The 24,048-nt window shown below is 42.1% G+C and overlaps 1 protein-coding gene across 4 annotated transcripts in view; it reads right to left on the bottom strand.

Annotated features, from left to right (window-relative positions):
* CIP2A (cellular inhibitor of PP2A) overlaps positions 1-24,048 on the bottom strand; it is a 122,918-nt gene that overhangs the window by 13,550 nt on the left and 85,320 nt on the right. For all 4 annotated transcript variants that reach the window (XM_073586247.1, XM_073586245.1, XM_073586248.1 and 1 more), the window contains 6 exons: positions 18,372-18,446; positions 18,180-18,290; positions 17,532-17,728; positions 15,232-15,345; positions 14,755-14,837; positions 3,038-3,177 (listed from right to left, as the gene is read on the bottom strand). In XM_073586247.1, the coding sequence (XP_073442348.1) occupies positions 3,038-3,177; positions 14,755-14,837; positions 15,232-15,345; positions 17,532-17,728; positions 18,180-18,290; positions 18,372-18,446 (720 nt within the window). The remainder of the gene's footprint in view (positions 1-3,037; positions 3,178-14,754; positions 14,838-15,231; positions 15,346-17,531; positions 17,729-18,179; positions 18,291-18,371; positions 18,447-24,048) is intronic.

The following is a 24,048-nucleotide window of genomic DNA, read 5'->3' as shown; positions in this document are numbered from 1 at the left end:
TAAGAAAGATTTTTTAGGGATTTTTCACTTGTTTGTTACTTACATATGTACATTAAATGATATAATAAAAGTGACATTTTTTATTAATTTTTGTATGGAACTCCATTTTTTCTGGTGTATGGTATTGTTATTTGGAGTATACAATTTTAGTCCGTTTTTTTATTGATTTTAGGGTTGATATATTTTTGTTTTTATATCATTGGATTTTTCTTTGATATTATATTCCCCAATTTTCCTCTTGTTGGGAATTGTTTTAGTCTCTTTCGCTCCGTAGTGTCATCGGAGGAGGAGACAGAGCCTCGGCTAATTGTCCCATCCGAGAGCCTGAGGACCGTGGCTCCGGTCGCCCTCGAGTCATTATCTCCAGGCAAGACTTTTGTTCCTACCCGTCTACTACCGGAGGTTCTCTCTTGGGCTCATGCGTCCAGGGTGGGTGGACACTTTGGGACGAAGTGGACATCTGAGCTGGCGAGGACGTACTGGTGGCCGCATAAGGCCCGTGACGTCGGAGACTACATTCGCGCGTGCGTCTCTTGCGCCAAGAATAGGTCTCCTCGTGGCGGACAGGCCCTGGGAGATGGTCGGTATGGACTTCGTGGTGGGCTTACCCAAGTATAGTGGCAGCACGGTTATCTGGGTCATCACCGACCATTTCCCTAAAATGGTGCACCTGGTGAGTCTCTCTCGGCTACCTTCTGCACGGGGCCTGGCAGCATTGTTCATCAAACATGTCTTCCGCCTACACGGCATGCCTGACAAGATCGTCAGTGACCGGGGTCCCCAATTCGCGTCTCGGTTTTTGGAGAGAGCTCTGTGGCTTGCTCAGCATTGAGCTGAATCTCTCCTCAGCCTATCATCCCGAAACGAACGGGTTGGTTGAGAGGGCCAACCAGACCCTGGTCACATACCTACGACAGTTTGTCTCGGCCAGGCAGGATGACCGGGCATCCTTGCTGCCGTGGGCGGAGATCGCCTTGATCAACGCTGTGCCAACTCCACCGGTCAGACCCCATTCCTCCTTAATTACGGCCAGCATCCGCGAGTCCCGGTGCCCATGCCTGTGTCCTCCACCGACTAAGGTGGCAGAGGCACGTGATATTTGGGACCGCACCCAGGATGCCATGCCTCTAAGGAGAGAATGAAGGTCTCCGCGGACGCACACCGGCTCAGACCCTGGTGACTTAGTGTGGCTCTCTGCTCTTAGCATCAGGCTGCGGGTCGAGTCCACTAAGTTCGCGCCTTGCTACATAGGTCCTCGAACAGGTTAGCCTTGTTGTCTACCGGCTGGCCATTCCTCCACGCCTGGGTATCACCGATACATTCCATGTGTCCCGATTCTCCGAGTCATCTGCCGGGATATCGGGCTTGTCCTCGGATGAGTTCGAGATGAATGCCATCGTGGGGTGCAGGATGATACGTGGGAAAAAGTATTATCTGGTGGGTTGGAAGGGTCATGGCCCAGAGGATCGGACCTGAGAGCCTGTGGAGAACATCCGCGCTCCGCTACTTGTTGCGGCCTTTGAGCGTAGCGAGGCTCAGGGGGAGAGGGCCCTAGGAGGGGGGGGGATAATGTTAGGCGTCGAGTTAACCCCAATGCACAGGGGGAATCTCAAGCCATGTCTTCTGCGGTCTCCCATTCCTCTGTGGCCGCAGAGATTTCTGCTCAGCAGAGATGTCGGTCCCAGCGTCTTGCCCAGGCTAATGCTAGGCGTCTGGTTGCTCCTTCAGGCTCTGCTATAACACCATGCTTGAGTCAGCAGCAAGCAGATGCTCCTGGGACTAAGTCCTGCCTTTTGCCTGCTGAGCATGCCCATGGGACGACCTCTCATTCGAGGTCGGATGCGCAGGTCCCGTTCCAGCTCCGACTGGTCCACTGGGAAGGTCCCGTAAGGACGCTGCTATAAGAGTCGCATGGCCGTTTGGCCATGCGCTAGTATAGACTCTTATGGGTATCTGTGTGTGTGAAGATGGATGCATGAGACTGGTGACTGACTCATTATGATCCCCTCCCTTTGGTTGTGTATGGTATAAGGGTTACGGAGTTAGAGTCAACGCCAGTAGTGGCATAGTCTATGTGCGACAGAGCATCCCGCTCTCCACACGAACGTTCGCTTCATATAGTGCCATCCAGCACAATGTACCTCTGCACCGCACGAGCAGCAGCATTCCTTACAGCAGCGCCGTGTGCTAGTTAAGCGCTTTCCTCTCTGCTCTGGTGGTTAGTGGTGTCCACCGGATCGGTGCAGTGCGCACTTGGTGCAATTAACATTAGTCTAGTCTATTCTCTTGCTGGCACCGCAGCTGCGGCGCCGGGCGCTAGTGGTCTAGAGGGACTCTAGCCCTGTGTCTCTGGGGCAGAGTTCTGTGACTGTAGCTAGTGCTTGCCCAGCCGAGTTCTGTGAGTATAACAGGCTCCGGCAGTTGTATCAGCGGCTCTGTGAGGTAACAGAGTTCGCTCCTGTGCACACCGGGTCAGCGGATATCCCGCCGGTGTTCACCAAGTTCTCCGCCATTGCCGAGCAGAAGTTTACCATCTCTGCACCGTGGACCCCGGGCTGCGAATGCACCTTATACCATCTTCATTACTTGGTACGTTCCGCAAGCCCCTAACACATGTTTTGTACAATTTCCACGATAATGCTCTATTACAGGGATCAGGAGAAGCCGGTGCACAAACATTTGATTTCCAGTGCTTAATGGTATCCCTTTCTACATTGGCTATATTGTTCTGCTATTGTTATTATATTATTCTGTATTGCATTTTTGGAGAGTCGGAAGGCCCCCATACACATCGGATGGTCAGCTATTCCTGGAAAAAATTGATGTGTGCAGGTGACTTGAATTCAATGTATAAGGCGGTCTTTAATATAAAGTGTTACCCCAATTAGTCATTATGAGTCAATCTTGTAAGAAAAAGTCTCTGTTACGAAGGCTTATAATTCTGGCGAAGAACACTGGCAATGAACTTTAGCACTGGCAAAACCCCTTGCTATACAAAGTTATATTTTCTTAGTAATCACAGAAATAAAAATCTCACCTTAATACTCAATTCCTTTCTTGCTTGTTCAGTTTTACTTAGGTCTTTGCGAAGAATATCAATAGTTTCCTCCATATCTTCTTTTTCCTTTTGTTTCACTTTAACTTTTTCCTCTAAGCCCTTCACTTTCTTTTGTAAATCTGTAACAATTAGATAATGGATATTACATACGTACACATGGATTATAGGAAGAGTTATGACTGGCACATTTGTAATTGCAATACTTAATGATATCAACAGGGGTTGCCTAAAGCAGCAGCTACTACTAATGTGCAGGAACGCCATTTTGCCTGCATTCTTCAAGGGTAAAACAGTTTATAGTAACCAATTAGACAGAGTAACACCATGAAGCTGCTGTCCTCAGCGGTGGACAACTCCTTCAACCCCTTCCAAAGATATGATGTACCAGACACGTTATATTTTGCAGTGACTTGCCAACATATAATATATCATACCAGTACGATATGGTAATTTTGCGGGAACAGAAGGTGTGCCTGCATGATCAGCACCAGGTACTCCCCTTAAGTTATAGCCGAGCTCTGGCTGCCACAGCCACGGGCAGTACTCGCACTACAGCTGGATGTTTATCCATCAAAAATTATAAAGTTAGTAGAGGGAGGGTGCTCCCTCTTCCAAGCGACCTTGCCAAATCAGACAAGGCAATTTTCTGGATTTGTTTTCTCACTTTGCCTCTCATAGTTGTGGTCTACCTATGATGTCAACTACAGGCCTCTCTCAACTTTTTAAGTAAGAGAACTCGCACAATTGGTGGCTGACTACTTTTTCCCCCACTGTATTCTAATTTTGTGAGCAGCACCTGTATATACAATGTGTGTGTGTATATATATATATAATATATATCTATACACATATACATACACCAAACTTTCCAGGAGTTTAGAGAGGAAGGGAAGTTTTGGTCGAGGTTTGGTTTTTTTTTACGTAGTGGATGCATGATGACATGTTTAAATGAGGCAAAGATACCGGGAGACAGAGAGGCTGAATATTTTTGTTAGGTGTGTGGTGACAGCAGGGAAAAAGGACTGGAGATGTAAAGGAATAGGGTCACTGGTGCAAGTAGTAGGGCGAGAAGATGCAAGGAGCATTATCACTTTTTCCGTGACTGGCTCAAAGATAAAGAGTGAGCTAGATACAGTGGGAGAGGGAGGACAGTGAATGGTATGAGGGGATTGGGAGAGAATTTCCTTTCGGATATGGTCAATTTTTTCTTTGAAATAATTGACCAGATAGTCAGAACGGAGATCTGTGGTTGGGGACTGCACTCTTGGATTGAGTAGGGAATGAAAAGTGTCAATAGACGTTTAGGATTATTGGATAATGAGGTGTTGAGGGTGTTGAAATAAGTTTGTTTGGCGAGGTGAAGGGCAGAGTTGTATATTTTAAGCATAAACTCGTAATGGATGAAATCTTCGGGCAAATTGGATTTTCTCCACAGACATTCGGTGCACCTGGAGCACCATTGTATGAAACGTGTTTGCAGTGTATGCAAGGGTTGTCGCAGTCTGTGCAGAGTGGTTCTCTGTATAGGAGGTGCAGCTTCATCCAGGACACTTTACAGTGTTTCATTATATTTCAGAGTCAGAGTATGAAAAGGGAGGAGATTGGGGCCAATGATGACTGCAAATTCTTCATAAGATTCTGGGTCTTAATGCAGGGCTGTGGAGTCGGTAAGCCACAGTTGCGACTGCGACTCCTGGATTTTATCAGGTTCCGACTCCTTCATAAATGGCCAATTCGTAACAATAAATTTACTGTTGTTGTTGTCAAATATTAACATCGTGCTTATTCAGTTTCTCACCATCATATAAGTAATCAGACCACTTAGAGCAAAAACTATATTTATTAGAATACAATTAGAATATAGCAAATAACTTTTATAAACTTTTATAAACTCTTGTAAGTAAATATGCAATAAACACTGTTATGCAGTTAATAAGAAGAAATCTATAAATTTGTCCTCAGAAAAAGTATTGCCTCTGTCAGATCCTCCTTCATGGATGCCCTCAAATCTGATCTAATTATTTTGAGAGCAGAGAACAACCTCTCTACACTAACTTGGGCTGGTGGCAAAGCAGTAACCACTCGGGCAACATCTCTGACAATGTCAGGATACAGAGGAATCGCTTGTTGCACTGTTATTTTTGATGAACGGTCAAATGTCTCAATTTCTTTTAGTGCACATGAAAAATTCTGCTGAAATGTACTGGCTGTGTTCTTTTATGGGGATGACTCTTCTATGCGGGAACGCTTTGCACGGTCCTTGTGATCCAAATATTTTTCGAAATTAAATTCTTCATCAGTTGATGAGGGTGAAGATGTGGCAGGACGACCAAATTCTTCTTGTTCCTCCTGACTGTTCTGCAACCCTTTCATCCTTACTGCTATTTCAAACAGAGCTTCTTTTCCTTTAGTTAGCTGTTGATCATCTAGAAGAATCCGAAGCATTAGGTCTACATAAACAGCTGCCAAAAGAATGTTATTTTGTAATAGTAGCTCCTCTCTCCTTTTCATTGATGTAGCAAAGCCACTTGCAATTAACCCTCCTCTTTGGGACAGGCGAAACATCAGGTTCTTCCACTTCTTTAAGAAAATACCTGGAGTTAAGTCCTCTGCTTGTAATTTTATAGTAACTGTAAATGGGTGCTCTACCAATTTTTCCAGCTCAGTCACCTGATTCCACTGACTTTCATTTAGCGTCAGTAGAGGGTTAGCCATGTCTACAAGAAAGGTTTTCAGTTCAACCAAGCGCTGAATCATTAAGTAAGTACTGCCCCATCGTGTGGCTTGATCAATAATTGCCCCTTTTCCAGCACGTCTTCAAAATTGAGTCAACTTTAGGGGTTCTGGCAACAGTAGCCAATTTTCTCACCTTGCCAATCAGTGCAGCAGCATGTCCTTCTTGCAGACTGTCCCTTATAGCCAGCTGTAGCGTATGCACAACACAGCGCATGTGATGAATGAAAGAACGTATTGACACAGTTTCAACAAGATCATCTAAACTATCATGTTTCTGTTCATCTGAAGCAACTTCAGTTTGCTCCTCAGTTACAATACTGTGTTCCTCTATTTCAAACATTTCTGTGTCTGTGGACCCAGAATTTTCTTCTAGCTGCTGGTCACCATCATTACTCTCATTCAATAGCTTAATAGTATTGTCAGTTACGACAGAAAGAACTTGCTCTTTTTTAAGTTCATAGTCTTGCAGAACCTTTTCCACCAAGACCTGGAGAAACTCACTGGTGTGATGAGCTTTGGTGTCTTTTACTGCCAATGTCTTGGTAACCATTTCATTTTTGTCACAAACAAATCGGACATTGATGGCAAAATAGTTCACTCTGTGACGTGTGCAGGCATCCATTTTAAGAAACAGAAAGCGTCCCTTGAGAGTTTAAGTTCTTCCTTTTGTTTAAAAGCTTCTTCTATTACTAATTTTCTAATACTCTCTCTCTCCAGAGAAACACCAAGCTTGCGGGCCATTTCCCCATTCAGACACATAAAAGCTGGTCGTGAAAATAATGAAATAGGCACACTATCCTTTACAACAAGCTCTATGATCTGTTTTTTAAATGTATCTACTGTCATTGTCACAGTAACTTTGTCACTGACAAAATATCTTGCAACTGATGGCTGCAAAGTTCTCTGCTCCTTTGTTTGGCTGGAAGAGCTGGGCACTGGTTCATTGGTTTGGATGCAGTCTTTCTCATCCACTGCTTTCAGTACTTCTGGATGAAAGCGCTGTAAATGTCTCTTTAGATTAGAAGCTCTGGTAGGAGCATTTTTATCTTTGCCTGAATATGCATTGATCTTGGCTTCACAGCATTTGTTTTCGTCTGGATCATTTGTCATACATTGACAGACATAATGTTTTCTATCTTGAGTGATGGTGAAATGTTCAAATACAGCTGATTTAATGTGACGCTTCTTTGACATTTTCAGGTTTTTAATTCTGCATTCACAATCCAAATGACAATTGTTTTTCCTAAAAACAATTGTACAAAATTATTGCCAGGTCGTACAACTGATATAGTGGTCAGTAATACTGCTATTCCTCATGTACTCACAGTTAACTGATGCAAAGTTTGTTGAAAGGATAATACTTCTTACATTCTTCCTCTTATGACTAGCAGCTGTGAGATGCTTGGAGACTCACACCAAATATCTAGTCTAGAGGAGGAGCTTTACTACTAAGAATTTGCAACACATTTTCACTTTCAGTTTCATACATTGTAAGTAGGGGGGTTGGGGCAGCATGAGGTTAACCAAGTATAAGATTAGATAAGGGCAGTGGAGAACAGTGACACACAAGAAGTAAGAAATGTCTATCTCCAGCAGAACTGCTTATCACTGTTGTTCACAGTTTGATAGAACATATATATTTGAGTAACATTTATAAAATTCATATGAAAGTTCAATTATGAAATATTAATACATTTTTTTTAAAGCTGGAGTCGGTACATTTGTACCGACTCCAACCAAAACTAACTCCGACTCCACAGCCCTGCTATAGAGTGTAATATTCGTCATCCAGCTAGGCCGAAGCCGCGGTCTAAATTAGAGGCCTGATGCCCAGGAGGGCTCCAGGGCGGCGCGGATGTCCGGGAGGGGGTCGGATCTGAACCAGACCCCCCCCGGATTGAGAGACAGAGTAGCGGTGGGGCCAGCAGCGATAGCGGTGTCCGTATGGGGGTCCCCCTGAGGCACTATGAAGCCAGTGCTGCCGCAGAGACAGGGGTGCAGGGAGCACGGTCTCTGTATGTGCCATGTCTGACTGCACTCTCCCCCAGCCCCAACAGGAGCCCGCAGCGGGGCTGTGGTCCCCGGCTGTTTAAGCTGCAGAATGCTGCCTATATAGACCCTACCTGAGGCGTCTCAACTTAATGCCCCCAGAGGGGGATTAAGGAGGGTGCGTCTGTCACCATCAGGGGTCTTCATCCTCGCCTCGACCTCAACCCAGACCCCAAAGGGGTTGGGGAAGGAGGGGGGTCTCGACTTCGAACCAGTACCCAAGGGACTGGGGAAGGAGCGACATGGGGAATAACCATCTCCACTTCAACTGGGCACCCCATAATATGGGGCCAAGGAAAGAGCCATGCCGGGAGTCTCGCTGGAGACCCACTTTTCTTCATCTGTAATCCGTCGAAAAATAAAAAACAAAACGGAGTAAAGAATAAAAATCTTCAGGTGTGCCTCCTTGCGACACTAAGCAAAAACTGGGGAAGGCTGACGCCGTCCAGGGGTGTATACTGCAGATTATGCATAGTGTCTCCTCCTAGTGGACAGCAGCATAACACCCATGGTTCTGTGTCCCCCAATGAGGCGACAGAGTAAGGTGGCTACTTTGAAGAACCTAGAATATAAGACATTTTCAGTAGTTTCACACTTTTTTGTTAATTATATAATTCCACATGTGTTAATTCATAGTTTTGATGCCTTCAGAGTGAATCTGCAATTTTCATAGTCATGGAAATAAAGAAAACTCTTTGAATGAGGTGTGTCCAAACTTTTGGTCTGTACTGTATATATATAATTTTTTTAAATTTTACAATGTTCCAGGATGGCACCTCACTAAATAATGTCAGATCGCTGATCTGACACTTTGCACTGCTTAGTATCAGAACAGGATCTGACAGGCAGAGAGGGAGGCTTACAAGCCTTCTCCCTGCAGTACCCCGCGGCCATTTTAGTGTCGGGGGTCTATATGGAGACCATCAGAACAACGTGATCGCATCGCATTGTTCTGAGGGAAGCGTGCAGGGAGCCCCCTCCCTGCGCGATGCTTCTCTATGCCGCTATCACTACACTACAGTGGCATCAGAGGGGTTAAATGCCCGTGATGGGTGCTAGCACCGATTGTGGGCATTGTTGCAGGGTGTCAGCTGTCACATACAGCTGACACCCGTATCCGATCACTGTGGCACTCAGCGTGAGGCCACGAGATTGGTGCGCCGTACTAGTACTGCTGTTTACATGAACGCACCTCTCACAGAGAAGTACTAGTGCGGCGCATTTCGGGAAGGGGTTAAAGACTTGCTATGTCAAAAAGGTACAAAATTTTTTTTATCAATGAATACACATAAACAAGACAATACTAGTGTGAACAAATCCATACACCAAAATACTTATATACACTGTGTTCCAAATTATTATGCAAAAAATATTTCCTCATATGTTCTCTAAATTACCTATATGAATTGCAGTCATTGTTATTTTCCAGTCATCTAATATTCTAGTATAATTGCAATGTTTTTGAACAAACTGCCTATGAAAACAGTATATTTTTAAAAATAATAAACACTCAAAATGCATGTTCCAAATTATTATGCACAGCAGAGTTTTCAACCTTTTTATTTTGAACAAAAAAATGGTCAATTGTGAAATTATAAGCATTATCAGCTTATTACAAAATGAAATCAAACAGTTTTCAAGTCAAAACTTTATTCTAGGTGATGTTAAATTTGCACATAGGATCCCTTGTTCGAAAGAAGCTTCTGAACTCTCTCGTCCATTGAATTTGTCAGTTTTTGGATGGTTTGTGCTTCAATTGTTTTGCATGTGGACAGAATACCCTCCCAGTGCTGTTGCTTAGATGTGAACTGCCTCCCGCCATCAGACACACTCCTTTTGATGATGCTCCAGAGGTTCTCAATGGGGTTGAGATCAGGGGAAGATGGTGGCCACACCACAAGTTTGTCCTCTTATGCCCATAGCAGCCAGAGATGCAGATGTGTTATTTGCAGCATGAGACGGTGCATTATCATGCATGAAAATGATCTTGCTGGGGAAAGCACGGTTCTTCCTCTTGAACCATGGCAGGAAGTGCTGTTTTAGAAACTCCACAGATTATGGAGTTCATCTTTACAACTTCAGGGATCCTAAAGGGGCCGACAATCTCTCTCCCCATGATTCCAGCCGAAAACATTACTCCACCTCCTCCTTGTTGGCACCTTAGCCGTGTTTTCAAGGGGTGTCCATCAACCAGACATTCTCCACTCCATCCATCTGGACCATCGAGTGTTGCACAGCACTCATCGGTGAACAAAGCAGTTTGGAAGTCAGTCTTCATGTATCGTTTGGCCCACTGGAGCCGTTTCTGCTTGTGTGCAGTGGATAGAGGTGGTCGACAGGATGGCTTACGCACAGCTGCAAACCTCTGAAGGACCCTGCATCTTGTTGCTCGGGGGACGTTGGAGGCACCAGCAGCTTCAAAAACTTGTCTGCTGCTATGACAAGGCATTTTTGCAGCTGCTCTTTTAACCTGACGCAATTGCCTGTTGGAAAGAGTCCTCAATTTTTCCTTATCAGCACGCACACGTGTGTGCTGGGAATCAGCTACATACTTCTTGATTGTGCGATGATCACGATGAAGTGTCTTGGCAATGTTGATTGTAGTCATGCCTTGACCTAAATACTCCACAATTTGTTGCTTCTCAGCAGCAGACACATCCTTTTTCTTTCCCATTTTGGCAAAAAATGTAGGCTGCTTAATAATGTGGAACAGCCTTCTTAAATAGTCTTGCCTTTATTTGGACACACCTGCCAAACTAATTTGCACAGGTATCTGCAATTGCTTTCAGTGATATAAAGTAAAGAGCCCTGACACACATCACCATCAATGAGTTTAAATGACAAACAAAAATTCTAACCTTATCACTCCTAAACTCTTTTTGCATAATAATTTGGAACACAGTTTAGTAAAAGATAGGCAGGCAGCAGTGCAACCATGTAGCAACGGGAGGCATGCAGTATTGTATAAAAGGGACAAGTTGGAGAAACCTAGACACCCGGGTCAAAATTTACATCACAGTACATGTTGCTGAATGCAATAATATATGCATGAACTTAAGTTATCCCACAAAAACTCCTAAAATGGGAAGAGAGGAAATATGATGTTTGAAAGACTCCATTCCTTATAACTGTAACCTGGGCAGCGTATGGGGATATTGCCACACATTATTAAACAATTATAAAGAGCCACATGTGCATGTAAAGGAATAATGTAAGGGCCTCTTACCAATGATTAATATGCCAAGCCGTTGCACCGAAGCCGATGCACGTTTCACTGTTGCTTCTTAGGGGGGCAGTGTGTTATGTGCAGGAGGTGCCATTTAAATATCGCATGGCATAAAAATATTTTTGTACCTTTTGACATAGCAAGTCTTTAACATTCAGATACACTCTTTTGAAGTTAATCCATGCTATTACAGGGATATTTAAACTCTCTATGCTTCTAAGGCTGTGTGCACATGCTGCGGATTTGGCCTCTGCGGATCCACAGTTCTGCAGACCGTGTACGGTAGCATTATAGCCTATGGGTTTTAAAATCCGCTGTGCCCATGCTGCGGTTTTGTAACTGCCGAAAAGCTGCGGTTTTGAATCCGCAGAAAGAACCGACATGTCAATTCTTTCTGCGGATTCCGCTGCGGTTTGACACCTATTCCATTGTCCAGGAATCAATCCGCAGGGGAAAACCGCAGGCAAATCTGCAGGTCACTTTAGCTGCGGTTTTGCAGATACAAATCCGCAGCGTGTGCACATTGCCTTATTCGCTCTATAGTTTTTGGAGAGTATCCTTTGTTAAGAAATATGCATTTTGTTGCACTACATCGGTTCTGGTATGCTCTTACAATTATAGATGTAGTATAGTTTTTCTGATTTTCTATATCTCTTTCCTCATGTGCAGGCACTGAATGACCTTAGATTATGACCATCTAGCTATCTAACTCACTATATCAGTGGTCGTAACCATTGATACCAAAAATCAGGGGCAGACTTGGCTGGGTAGCAGAGAGGCAAATGGGCTGCTTCCTGAGCAGCTGTACAGGGTCGGCCGCACAGCAAATTGTGCACAGCCGTGTCCGATGTACTGTGACGCAACCGGCAGCAGACACAGCCGCCCGCATCACAGTCCTATCACGCCGGGGCCGGGAGCTGTGCATAACCGCCTAACCTTGGCGGCTGCGCAGCTCCCGCTCCCTCCGTGTTCTCTGTACTCCCGGGTCAGGTGTCGGGCGTTCGCGATGACTTCATCGCGCACGTGCCGACATGTACCGGACACTTCCAGCAGAGAAGCGCTGCTAGGGAGCGACTGTGAGGTAAGTATGAAAAACTGTTTTGTTTTCTTTATAAAATTAATTCAGTGGGTGAGGGTAACTGATGAAGTTGAGGCATTTAAGGGGGACTGCACATTATGGAGTATGGGGGATAAAGGAGACTGCACATGATGGGGTGGGGGGGTAAGTGGGGCTGCACATGATGATGTGGGGGGTAAGGGTGACTGTACATGATGACTGGGGGGTAAGGGGAATTGGACATGATGAAGTGGGGGGAGTGGGGCTGCACATGATTAAGTGGGGGGGGGGTAAGGGGGACTGCACATGATGAATTGGGGGTAAGGGGGATTGCACATAAAGTGGGGGTAAAGGGGACTGTATTACATTGGCATATGCAAGAGGAGATGGGGCACAGATACAGATCGATGAACTGTGACAATAGAGTAGTTAAGAGTTGTAGCTTTATTTTACACTGGGAAAACCTTGTGAGACTAGTTCACTTTAAGCCTTTTTTCACACACGTCAGACAGAACACAATCTCACAGAATTATAAAATTAATGTCTTAATATTTGCTGTTCTCTATTCCTTTTTCTTACACTGGTCAGACCGACCACTATCTCACAGAATTATCAAATTAATACCTTAATATTTGCTGTTCTCTAATCCTTTCTCACACTGGTCAGGCCGACCAGTATTTCACAGAATGATGAAATTAATATCTTAAGCTTCTCAGTGCTGCAATCTGAAACCAACTTAATTTCTCTAATAATGTGTGTTATGCTTCACATTATCTGTTACTTCCTCCTCAAATTATATTAGCAATTAAAAACGGGAAGTTATAATTATATTTTAAACAACAAGGAAACTTCACACCTGCAAGGTTACATAAATGGCCAGAGTCCCCAACCTCAAATTGTCCTAAAAGTCATTATTTCCAGCTGATTTCTGACATACGGTTTGGACTTGCCATGTCATTTCTGGGTTTTGGCGTAAGAAAAAACAGAACCTATCTACAATTTTGGGACGTCCAATTTCTAAAGGTCCGATGATAGTCTATTTGCTATACTTAATGCGGAAGAATGCTCAGCGTAGGATAAATGTGATCCCAAACGTTATGTAAAATGTTCCCCATAAAAGCTTCAACTCAATCCACAAAAAAAAAAAAAAAAAAAGCAAGTCCACACTCAGGTCTCCATCATCTGTTAACAGAAATATAGGGGGCTTCCATATTGCTGTTAGTACAAAGGGTCTAAAAAAGTTAAATGGCTCCTCACCCCCAAAAAGAAATAAAGCAAATACACCTACAAAAGTATACTTTCTGTTCTTCTCTCCTTGTATCCTTACCTAAACAGTTTCTGCAGAGCCATCATTCTCTGAATCTTGGATCTCTGAGATATACACTTTCCCAACATAAAATGCAACACCTCCTCACCCTCTTGTTAATCCTATTTCTAATAAATAAGTTGTAGCCTTCAAGGTTTGTATTCTAATCATGTGTATCATCCCGCCTAGTTTCAGTGTAGCATATGACATCATATCACTCTTCCTGTGTTAGAAGCTCCAATGTTCTTTGTTTCCCATGCTTTGTGCATTTGTAGAGACACATTTGAGTTTGCAGTCTGTTTCTCTTACGCATCTATTTTCATTCAGAATTTTTTTTTTCTTCTTCATTTCCAATTCTAATAGCAGAATTCTTAAAAGAATTCATTAGTTGCATATTTCTTCCTGGCCATATATTTCCCATCCTGTAATGCTCTAGTTTAAAGCTCTCCCGATGAGTGTAGGAAGGAGTCTACCAAATATGTGTTTTCCTCTTTTCGTAAGATGGATTGCAAGGAGTTTTATCATATAGGCAATTCAATCTATGGTCAAGAAACCAAAAATGTTGCTCATGGCACCATCGAGGTAGCCATTTGTTCACGTGTAGGATCCTGTTCAATCTCATTCGTCCATGTCCATCCACTTGGAGGAAGGATGAGAAGACAACCTGTGCTCCCAGTTCCTTCACTTTCCGGCCTATATCTTCAAAGTCTCTGCATATAGTTTCCAGGTCCTTTTTTGCTGTCTCATTTGTTCCTCTACGTGTATTAGTGGCGTAGTTATTTGTAGCACTGAAGAGTCTTGGTACCCTATTAGACACGTCTTTAATTTGGGCACCTGGAAGGTAGCACACTTCTCGTAAGGTAATGTATAGCAGCGCCTTCTCCTCTCAGTAGGGAATTCCTCATGACCACCACAGCGCTTTTTCTCCCTTCAAGAGGCTTTTGATTTCTTACTGGAGTGTTCTTTGTGGGCATGTACATCTTGAAAGTTGTCCTGCATGAGAGCCTGGTAGCAATTCTTCAGCGGTATTGGGTGCTGACTGCCTCCTCATCCTCCTGCTTCTTTGGGTCACATGCTTCCATTTCGCAGATGTGATAGTTGAATAAGAACACAGATTGATCCATACGGTTACATGGATGGCATGGTATTGTCAGCTGCCGTTAATTTAATTATTTTGGTTCAGGAATTTCTAAAATGTTTATGTTCACTTGAAGGTTTTTGAGGATTTACATGTTGTATAATCTACTCCTTTTTCAAAAGTCAAACAAATAATTAAAGAAAAATTACTTTTAAAGATCACTAAATAAAATGGCATTACTTACTTGTTATTATGCTCTCCCTATCTTGTAGCTGTTTGGACAGTTCTTTTCTTTGATTTTCAATGTCGTCTAATTGTCCCAGAGTTCTAAAACATACCAATAACATTTACTAATAAACCGCCATAATGCAAAGAAAATATTATTAACTATTATGTATATGGACCCAGTAACCTTATCCCATAATTAATCTGTTACTAAATAGAAGTACCGACTGGTCAACAATAAAATGAGGTCTGTGAAGTTAAGAAAAAAATATAAATGGGGAAATTTCACAATTTAAGACATTTTTAAGTTGGAGATACAAATCATTTTAAAAGCATAACAAACTATACTGTACTGTATTGTATAAATCATTCAAAAGAAATACAAAAAAATCTCTGTATACAAACATGTTCTAGTGAAAGACATTTTTATTATTAAACATATAGGTAGCAAAGGATTAGCAATCACAAATATATCAAACATAAAAGTAAACCTTACTTTTCATTTTGTAGCTTGAGGGAGTCATTCAGTTTTTTCATGGTTTCTGCTTGCTTACATAATACAGAATAGGATCCTTGAAGCTCCTTGTACTGCTTTTCACAGAGTTCATATCTAGAAAACATGACATCCAGTTTAATTACACAGCAAAAAATACAGAGCTATTATTTGATCTGCAAGGACAAAAAAAAAAAAAAAAAAAAAAAAAAAACACAACCCAAAAGCAAGAACAGACCATCACTCTAAGGATGGCACTTAATTTTGCAAAATGGGTCACTGCAACACAACGATGCTAAAATCTATGTGCATGTAGCAATTCTGAAATTTTGACATCAGATTTTCTGACATATGGGCGATTTTAGTTGGGCCCAGAAGTATTTGGACAGTGATCAAATCGAGTTTTTGATTTCAAATGAAACAACGGAGACGCAATTAAAGTGGAGACTTTCAGGTTTAATTAAAGGAGTTCAAGAAAAATATCCTGCGAAACGTTTAGGAATTGCAACCATTTTTCTATAAAACCTCCCGATTTCAGGGGTTCAAAAGTAATAGGACAAACTAAGTTTACAATAAAATGCTCATTTTTAATACTTCATAGAGAATCCTTTGCAGGTAATGACTGCATGAAGTCTAGAAGCCACGGACATCACCAAACGCTGGTTATACTCTTTTGTGATGCTTTGCAAGGCCTTTACTTCAGCTGACTTCAGTTGTTGCTTGTCTGTGGGTCTCTCTGCCTTCAGTTTTGTCTTAAGCATGTGAAAATCATGCTCGATGGGGTTGATATCTGGCGACTGACTCGGCCATTGCAGAATATTAAACTTCTTTGCCTAAAAAAACAAGAAAAAGACAAGAAAAAAAACCCCAACACTCCTGGGCTGCTTTTGCAGTATGCTTTGGGTCATTGTCCATCTGTTCAGTGAAGCACTGTCCATTCAGCCTTGCTGCATTTGGCTGAATCTGAGCAGAAAGTATCACCTGGTACACTTAAGAATAAATCCAGCTTCTGTCTTCAGTCACATTATTAAACACCAATGACCTAGTGCCATGGGAAGCTATGCATGCTCATATCCATGCTTCTCACCATGCTTTACAGAGGATGTGGTGTGCTTTAGATTATGAGCCATTCCAAGCCTTTGCCATACATACTTCTTCCCATCATTCTGGTACAGGTCGATCATGTATCCAATGAATGAATTTCCAGAACTGGACTGGCTGCTTTAGATTATTTTTTATTTTTTTTTTTTTAAAGTTTTGTGCTGGCCTATTTTTAAGGCTGATTTATAGTTTGTAAATTGTGACAAACACTCTCTAGCTGCTCTCATGAAGTATTTTTTTTGTAAACTTAGATACTGAAACACTTCATGAAGAGTGTTCTTCAATTGGGTGGATGTTGTGAAAGGGTTTTGTTGGCCATGGAAATGATTCACTGTTGTCCTCCATAGTCATCTTGGCTTTTCTAAGTTCCCAAGCTCACCAGTGTATTTTTTTTTTTGCAGAATGTACCAACTGTTGAATTGGCCTCTCCTAACATTTCTTCTCTCTCTAATGGATATCTTTTTTTTTCAGCCTAAAGATGGTCTGTTTTTCTTCAATTAAGAGTTCCTTTGACCACATGTTGTGGGTTCACAACACAGCTTCCAGATGCAAATGCTACACATGGAATCATCCCCAGACCTTTTACCTGCTTATGTGATGAAGGATTAAGAGAATGTTCTTTGCAGCCCATCAAAGAGGTTTTGAGCTGACTGTCCAATTACTTTTGATCACTTTAAAAAGAGGCAGCTACATATTTAAGAGCTGTAATTCCTAAAGCCTTACTCCAATTACGAGGTTCATGCCCTCACATTAAAGCTGGGCGTCTGAACTTTAAGTTGATATCGATTAAATAACTATCTTGAATATGTTTTGATAAACAGCTAAAATGCTAAAACTTGTGTCTCTGTCCAAATATTCCTGGATTAATCATCTTAAAAGGAGTTATCCAGTCTTGAAAGTTACTCTGTCATTGCAGACTTCTGAATGAGGACTAGACGTGAATCGTCTCTTTCAACCAAATTGAATTGAGATAGGAAGAACACGTCAGGTCGGCACATGTGACTGCATGTATGCAAAATCACACTCTTGTGGTCATGTGACCACACTCTCACTGGCATCCTGACAGCAAGCGTACCGCACAATGTCAGGATTCAGAAGTCTGCAATTACATTGAATAACTGCAGACTTAAAATCACAATACTGGACAAGCCTTTTAAATAGACACACCAAAATCTGCAGTAAACACATAGGAGAATCTTTACTTCAATATATGATCAGCATAGGAGACTTTTAGTTTTTCATGCTCTTCAGCGACAACTTGTAGCTTCTTGCTGTGTTGGAATAACTGCTCAATGTCACTCTTTGCTCTTTCAGACTCAAGTTGCTGAGACTTTAGGACCAAGCTCAGTTCCTCATTCTTCCTTTCAGCCTCCTTAAGTAATGTAGCCAGCTTTCTTGCCTGGAAATTAAAGAAAAAAATAAAGCTTGCGCCAACAAACTACATTTCAAAATAAATGTCCGTATAGTTAAAAGCTGCAAACCATTTTAACCAAACTAGGATGCTGTGGGAAAAAAAATGACTTCATTGTTATACTGTGGCAGGATAAGTGTATTCAGCAAATATAGAAAGCACACTGAGTGACTGAGCGAGTTGGTTATCAGGCTGTGCTCACTTCCAAATGAGGTGAACGGGACTGGTGTCATAAAAAGCCCACATATCTGTCAGCATACATACAGCAGCAACAACTGCATGCGAGTTGGCAGTTTTAGGTACATGGGATGTCCCTGGTCCTGCTCACTTCCTGATGCAGAGATGAGCAGAGTGGGAATACTCCTTAAAGAGGAACTTCATTACTCAGTTTAGGCTTAGACACAATCTGTGAAAAACCTCTAAACAGTATTCGACTGACCTCTGCTTCAGCTTGTGCTCTTTGACATCGATATTGTGAGATAAGTCGATCTGCCTGAGCAAGGGCTAAAGTCTTTGCTTCCAAAAGATCCTGCAGACGACTTTCTTTAGACTGTAAAAACAAAACGGGCAGATTATCAGAGGAAACTTGTTTTAAACCCCGCTAAAACATGGTTAGAAGCTCAGTACTTACAGCTAGTGCACACAGCTTTTGTTCATAAACATCCATGATATCTGAAATCCTAACATCATTCACTTGTTCTTTCAACTGCAAAAATAAAACAAAGTAATAAAAACGGTTACCTGGAAAAGATCTCTGCATTGTGATGTTTCTACCAAGGAAATATGAGGAACAGGGGTGATGAGGATACGGCGCAGGCTCTAAAATTTGCCTAGCTCCAGTAAACTGTATACTGGTTTTTATATAAGGGCAAAGATTCAAATCATAAAAACTTTTATTTATATTATGAAAATAACATGCTTAGCTCATTTATATCATTATATCAGTATAACTATTTAACCAGGCACTGTCTCCACTGCAAGGACACCGTATGATTGAGAAATAATGAGTGACCAGCCAATGTACTATTACTTGCGAATGGAACACAGTGGCTAATTAAGGTTCTAGGACTTTCACATGATAAGAAAGGACCAATGAAAAAGAAAAAAACCTTTTGTTTTTTATTGTAGAAAAGGAAGATATTTGGATAAACAATAGGAAATATTGTACATGCAATGTGAAGAACATGATTTTAGTATTTTTGATCTGGGTGAATAAATGTAAAAATATAGGGCATTGGTTACATGTCATGAATAATGCAGTTTTCACTTATGCCATATTGGAGAATGCTTTTGTTATGTATGGGGGTCCCAAGGGGCTCAATGAACAAATCCTTTACAATTGTTTTCTCTAACTTCATGGGTTTTATGCCCCTTTACAATACGGACATGCCTCACCTTATGTGACTTCCCCATTGTAGGTTTATGAAAGATCTATTGATATTGATGTATCAATAACCCAGGTTTCAGACTGTGGTTCTCTATGTGGGTTTTACTCACCTTATGATGGCTGAGCTAGGTACACTTAGCCCCCCCACACTTTTCTCTCCTCCCCCTCATCTCTCCTTAATGTCCCCGTCATTTAATCTTTCATACCGGTTATCTATATTTCGAATATCAGTTTAAAATATATATAGTAAGTATAGAAGGAAAAAAAGAGGCAGAACTTCAGTACATATCCAAGTACAAAAACTAATTTAATAGCCCTGGTGGCATGGCAACATTTTGGCTACAATGAGCCTCTCTCAAGCCTGGCCTGAAAACCCAGTGGTTCTCAGCCTGTATGGTCGTATCTTGGCACCATCCAGGTTGAAACTGTTTATTATCAGCAGACATGAATTATGGTGGGTGACACATAAGGGATATGGTTGTTTTTCTTTATTTTTGTTTTATTACAGGAGACGAGGGTTTCAATAAAATGAGTGTTAGGTGGGTATAACTGTGTTTGTTATCCCTATATATAAAATTGAATGTATGTGTGTGTCACCAACCAATCACTAAGCATCTTCCATTTCACCAGAGCTGTTTAAAAGAAGCTGAGATGTGATTGGTTGCTATGAGCAACAGTTTTCCCACTCGACAGCACCACAGCAGACAGTGACTGGGTGGGAAAAATCTAGTATCCCTGGAAACAAACTCCCAGCCATTGTCTGCCCCCCTGAAAGGAGCAGATAGCGCATGACAGAAATGAATCACCCCTTCCGTGCCCATATACACATCCTCCATCCCATAGGCACATCTTCCCTCTTAAAGGGATCTCTGGTATGGAAGTTAGGGCAATTGCCTTCAAATCCGCTGGTACTGACCCCAGGCCTCTATTAAAGGGATCATTGGTATGGAAGTCAGGGCAAATCCATCCAGCGCTTTGGTTTTGACCCCAGGCCTCTCTTAAAGGGATCCCCGGTACAGAAGTGAGGGCAAATCCACTCTGTCTCTGTTACTGATCCCAGGACTCTCTTACAGGGATCTCCGGTATGGAAGTTAGGGTAAATCCCTCAGCGCTCTGATTCTCACCCCAGGCTTCTATTAAAGGGATTATTCGTTTGGAAGTCAAGGCAAATCCACTCAGCGCTCTGGTTCTGACGCCAGGCCTCTCAAAGGGATCCCCAGTATGGAAGTTAGGGCCATTCCACTCAGCGCTCTGGTTCTGACCCCAGGCTGATGGGATGATGTGGGATATTAGGGGTAGTAGTCCGGTGGCTCTGGCTGATGTGGGATATTAGGGGTAGTAGTCCGGTGGCTCTGGCTGACGGGATGATGTGGAATATTAGTAGTAGTCCGGTGGCTGTGACGGGATGATGTGGGATATTAGTGGTAGTTGTCCGGTGGCTATGGCTGACGTGAGATATTAGCGGTAGTAGTCTGGTGGCTTTGACGGGATGATGTGGGATATTAGTAGTCCGGTGGCTCTGGCTGACGGAACGATGTGGGATATTAGGGGTAGTAGTACGGTGGCTCTGGCTGACGGGATGATGTGGGATATTATAGTGAATGTGGCTATGCGGAGTGGGCGGGGCTCTACACTCAGACAGATATATATATATATATATATATATATGCAGCGCCGGGCTCTTCAGCTAGCATTTAAGTAAAAATGGAAAAGTGTGTTTTGTTTTCTTTTCAAAAAGACGACTTTGCTCTGGCTGTTAAACACCATATGGAAAAGACTGTATACCAATAAAAAGTTGAAGTTTATTATTATTCAAAGAAGAAATAGATACCAAAAGAGAAATATAAAACAAGGTTGCTGCTAACCAACCAGGGACAGCATTTTGCATGTGGCCAGAAAAATACAAAGAACATATGTATGAAACCTGATTAGAACTTAAACAGATAATGCTAATAGACATATAAAGGATAAAAATATTCCTAATAGTCTGACATATCAGGCAAAAAGAATATAGTAAATGTCATTTACATGACAAGATGTTAGTGTGTGCACGGCGTCCCCGCCGCCCTAACACACGTTTCTTAGACACCTTTCCATTACTAAGTCGTGGGCTTGATGTCACCATACAATACACTGCGTGCAGAATTATTAGGCAAGTTGTATTTGAGAGGATTCTTTTTATTATTGAACAACAACTATGTTCTCAAACCACCCAAAAGACTCAAATATCAAATCTTAATATTTTTGGAAGTTGGCGTGGGTTTTTTTTTAGATTTGGCTATCTTAGGAGGATATCTGTTTGTGCAGGTAACTATTACTGTGCAGAATTATTAGGCAACTTAATAAAAACTAAATATATACCCATCTCACTTGTTTATTTTCACCAGGTAAACCAATATAACACAAAATTTAGAAATAAACATTTCTGACATTCAAAAAAAAAAAAATCAAAAAAAAAAAAAAATCAGTGACCAATATAGCCACCTTTCTTTACGATGACACTCAAAACCCTTCCATTGATAGATTCTGTCAGTTGCTTAATCTGTTTACAATCAACATTGCGTGCAGCAGCCACCACAGCCTCCCTGACACTGTTCCAAGAGGTGTAATGTTTTCCCTCCCTGTAGATCTCACATTTTATGAGGGACCACAAGGTCTCTATGGGGTTCACATCAGGTGAACAAGGGGGCCATGCCATTATTTTTTCTTCTTTGGCAGTAGGTCTGGGAGTTGAGCTTCACTCCATCCTCAACCCGAAAAGGTCCCACAAGTTCATCTTTGATGATACCAGCCCATACCAGTACCCTACCTCCACCTTGCTGGCATCTGAGTCGGAGTGGAGCGCTCTGCCCTTTACTGATCCAGCCATGGGCCCATCCATCAGACCCATCAAGAGTCACTCTCATTTCATCACTCGATAAAACCTTAGAAAAATCAGTCTTAAGATATTTCTTGGCCCAGTCTTGACGTTTTATCTTATGTTTCTTGTTCAAAGGTGGTCGCTTTTCAGCCTTCTTTACCTTAGCCATGTCCTGAGTATGGCACACCTTGTGCTTTTTGATACTTCAGTAACGCTGCAGCTCTGAAATATGGCAAAACCGGTGGCAAATGGCATCTTGGCAGCTTCACGCTTGATTTTCCTCAATTCATGGGCAGTTATTTTGCGCCTTTTTTTTTTATCAACACGCTTCTTGCGACCCTGTTGGATATTTGCCATGAAACGCTTGATTGTTCGGTGAGCACGCTTCAAAAGTTTGGCAATTTCAAGACTGCTGCATCCCTCTGCAAGACATCTCACAATTTTTGACTTAAGAGTCCAACAAATCTCTCTTCTGACCCATTTTGCCACAGGAAAGGAAGTTGCCTAATAATTAAGCACACCTTATATAGGGTGTTGATGCCATTAGACCACACCCCTCCTCATTACAGAAATGCAAATCACCTGATTTACATAATTGGCAGTTGGCTTTCAAGCCTATACAGCTTGGAGTAGGACAACATGTATAAAAAGGATGATGTGATCAAAATACTCATTTTCCTAATAATTCTGCACACAGTGTACAATGGTGACATCAAGCCCATAAATATGAACCCCACCTGCTACAGGGCAAGTTGAAAGAGGCGGTCAAAGCACCAGGAACATCTAATCAGGGCTGTGGAGTCGGAGCTCATTTTGGTGGAGTCGGTATAAAATGAACAGACTCCGAAAATATATAATAAATTGGGTACAGTAGTTCAATGCAGACTGTGCTGAATATTTTTTCATAGGAATTTGGAAAAGTTATGAAATGTCCTATAAATCGTTCTATTCCAGATCTAAGGCTACATTCACACACAGCGTTTCTGCTGCCGTTTTTGAGGATACGTTTTTCAGCTGCAAAAGCAGATCAGCTTTTTAAAAAACCGCATCACCTGAAAGGTTTTTGAGCTCATAGATAATGTTTTCAATAGCAAAAACAGATTACAAATCTGCTCTATCCATATCTTATCTGTACCAAAAAGAATGAAAGCCGGGTAGCACACAGACTAACACTCTTTTTTTTTTTTTTTTAGCACCAGTCAGGCACACCTCATAGCTGCCCAAAAGGACGCCCAGGACAGGCATTGCTCGTCTTCAGTAACATCAACATCAATTGATAGTTGGAATAAACAGACTGCATTCATCACCACATCTTCTTAAGGTGCAGGCTTTATTTTCAAGTGTAGGGGTGTGCAGTATGAGGTTCTGCAGCAGCTGAGGGGTGCAGTATGAGGTTCTGCGGAACAGTATGAGGTTCTGCTCCCCCCAGGTTTGATCCTGGCTACGCCCATGGTGTGAATGTAGCCTGAGGATCTAGGCTTTGTCTTAGCTGAGATAAGTCAGTGCTGCACTCCAGCACCAGTGAAGCTCCTCCTCTACAGACAAGGGAACAAAGTAAACACACTCAGAAAGAAGGAAGGCCTGCACTCATCTCAGAAGAATTGCTAGACTGAACAGGATAACAAGCTTAAGGAAATTACTTCTTAAAGCATATTTAAACTTTCAATAAACTGTGCATAAATCAATAGTCCTGTATACTGTATGTTCTCTCTGTATGCTTGTTTGTTTTTTTTGAACTCATAAGCTTTTGGGAAGCTAGCTTTTATACAATATACAGGGAAAATACAACAGGATTGATGAGGACTTGTATGAGGGCTTGTATAGGTATAGAAGCCAAAACATCAAGTTATTAGCTCTGTTATCAGTTTCTTTGTTCCTGGAGTATTATACACAACAAACTTGCTCCCTCCCTCCTCCCCTCTTCATAGACTGTGAAGCATTTAGTGAGCTGTACCCTAAGAAAAGCGTGAGATTGGAAATTCAAAGTAAAGTTATCTAATAACATATTTTACAAACTTTATATTTGTCATCTGTGCTATTGATTTATGCAAAGTTTGTTTT

The sequence above is a fragment of the Dendrobates tinctorius genome, unplaced genomic scaffold (genome assembly GCF_039654945.1).
Source record: "Dendrobates tinctorius isolate UK_male_01 unplaced genomic scaffold, ASM3965494v1 ptg000091l, whole genome shotgun sequence".
In the NCBI taxonomy this organism is placed as follows: domain Eukaryota; kingdom Metazoa; phylum Chordata; class Amphibia; order Anura; family Dendrobatidae; genus Dendrobates; species Dendrobates tinctorius.
The sequence above is the reverse complement of the archived record's forward strand: the minus strand, read 5'-3'. Positions and strand labels throughout refer to the sequence as shown.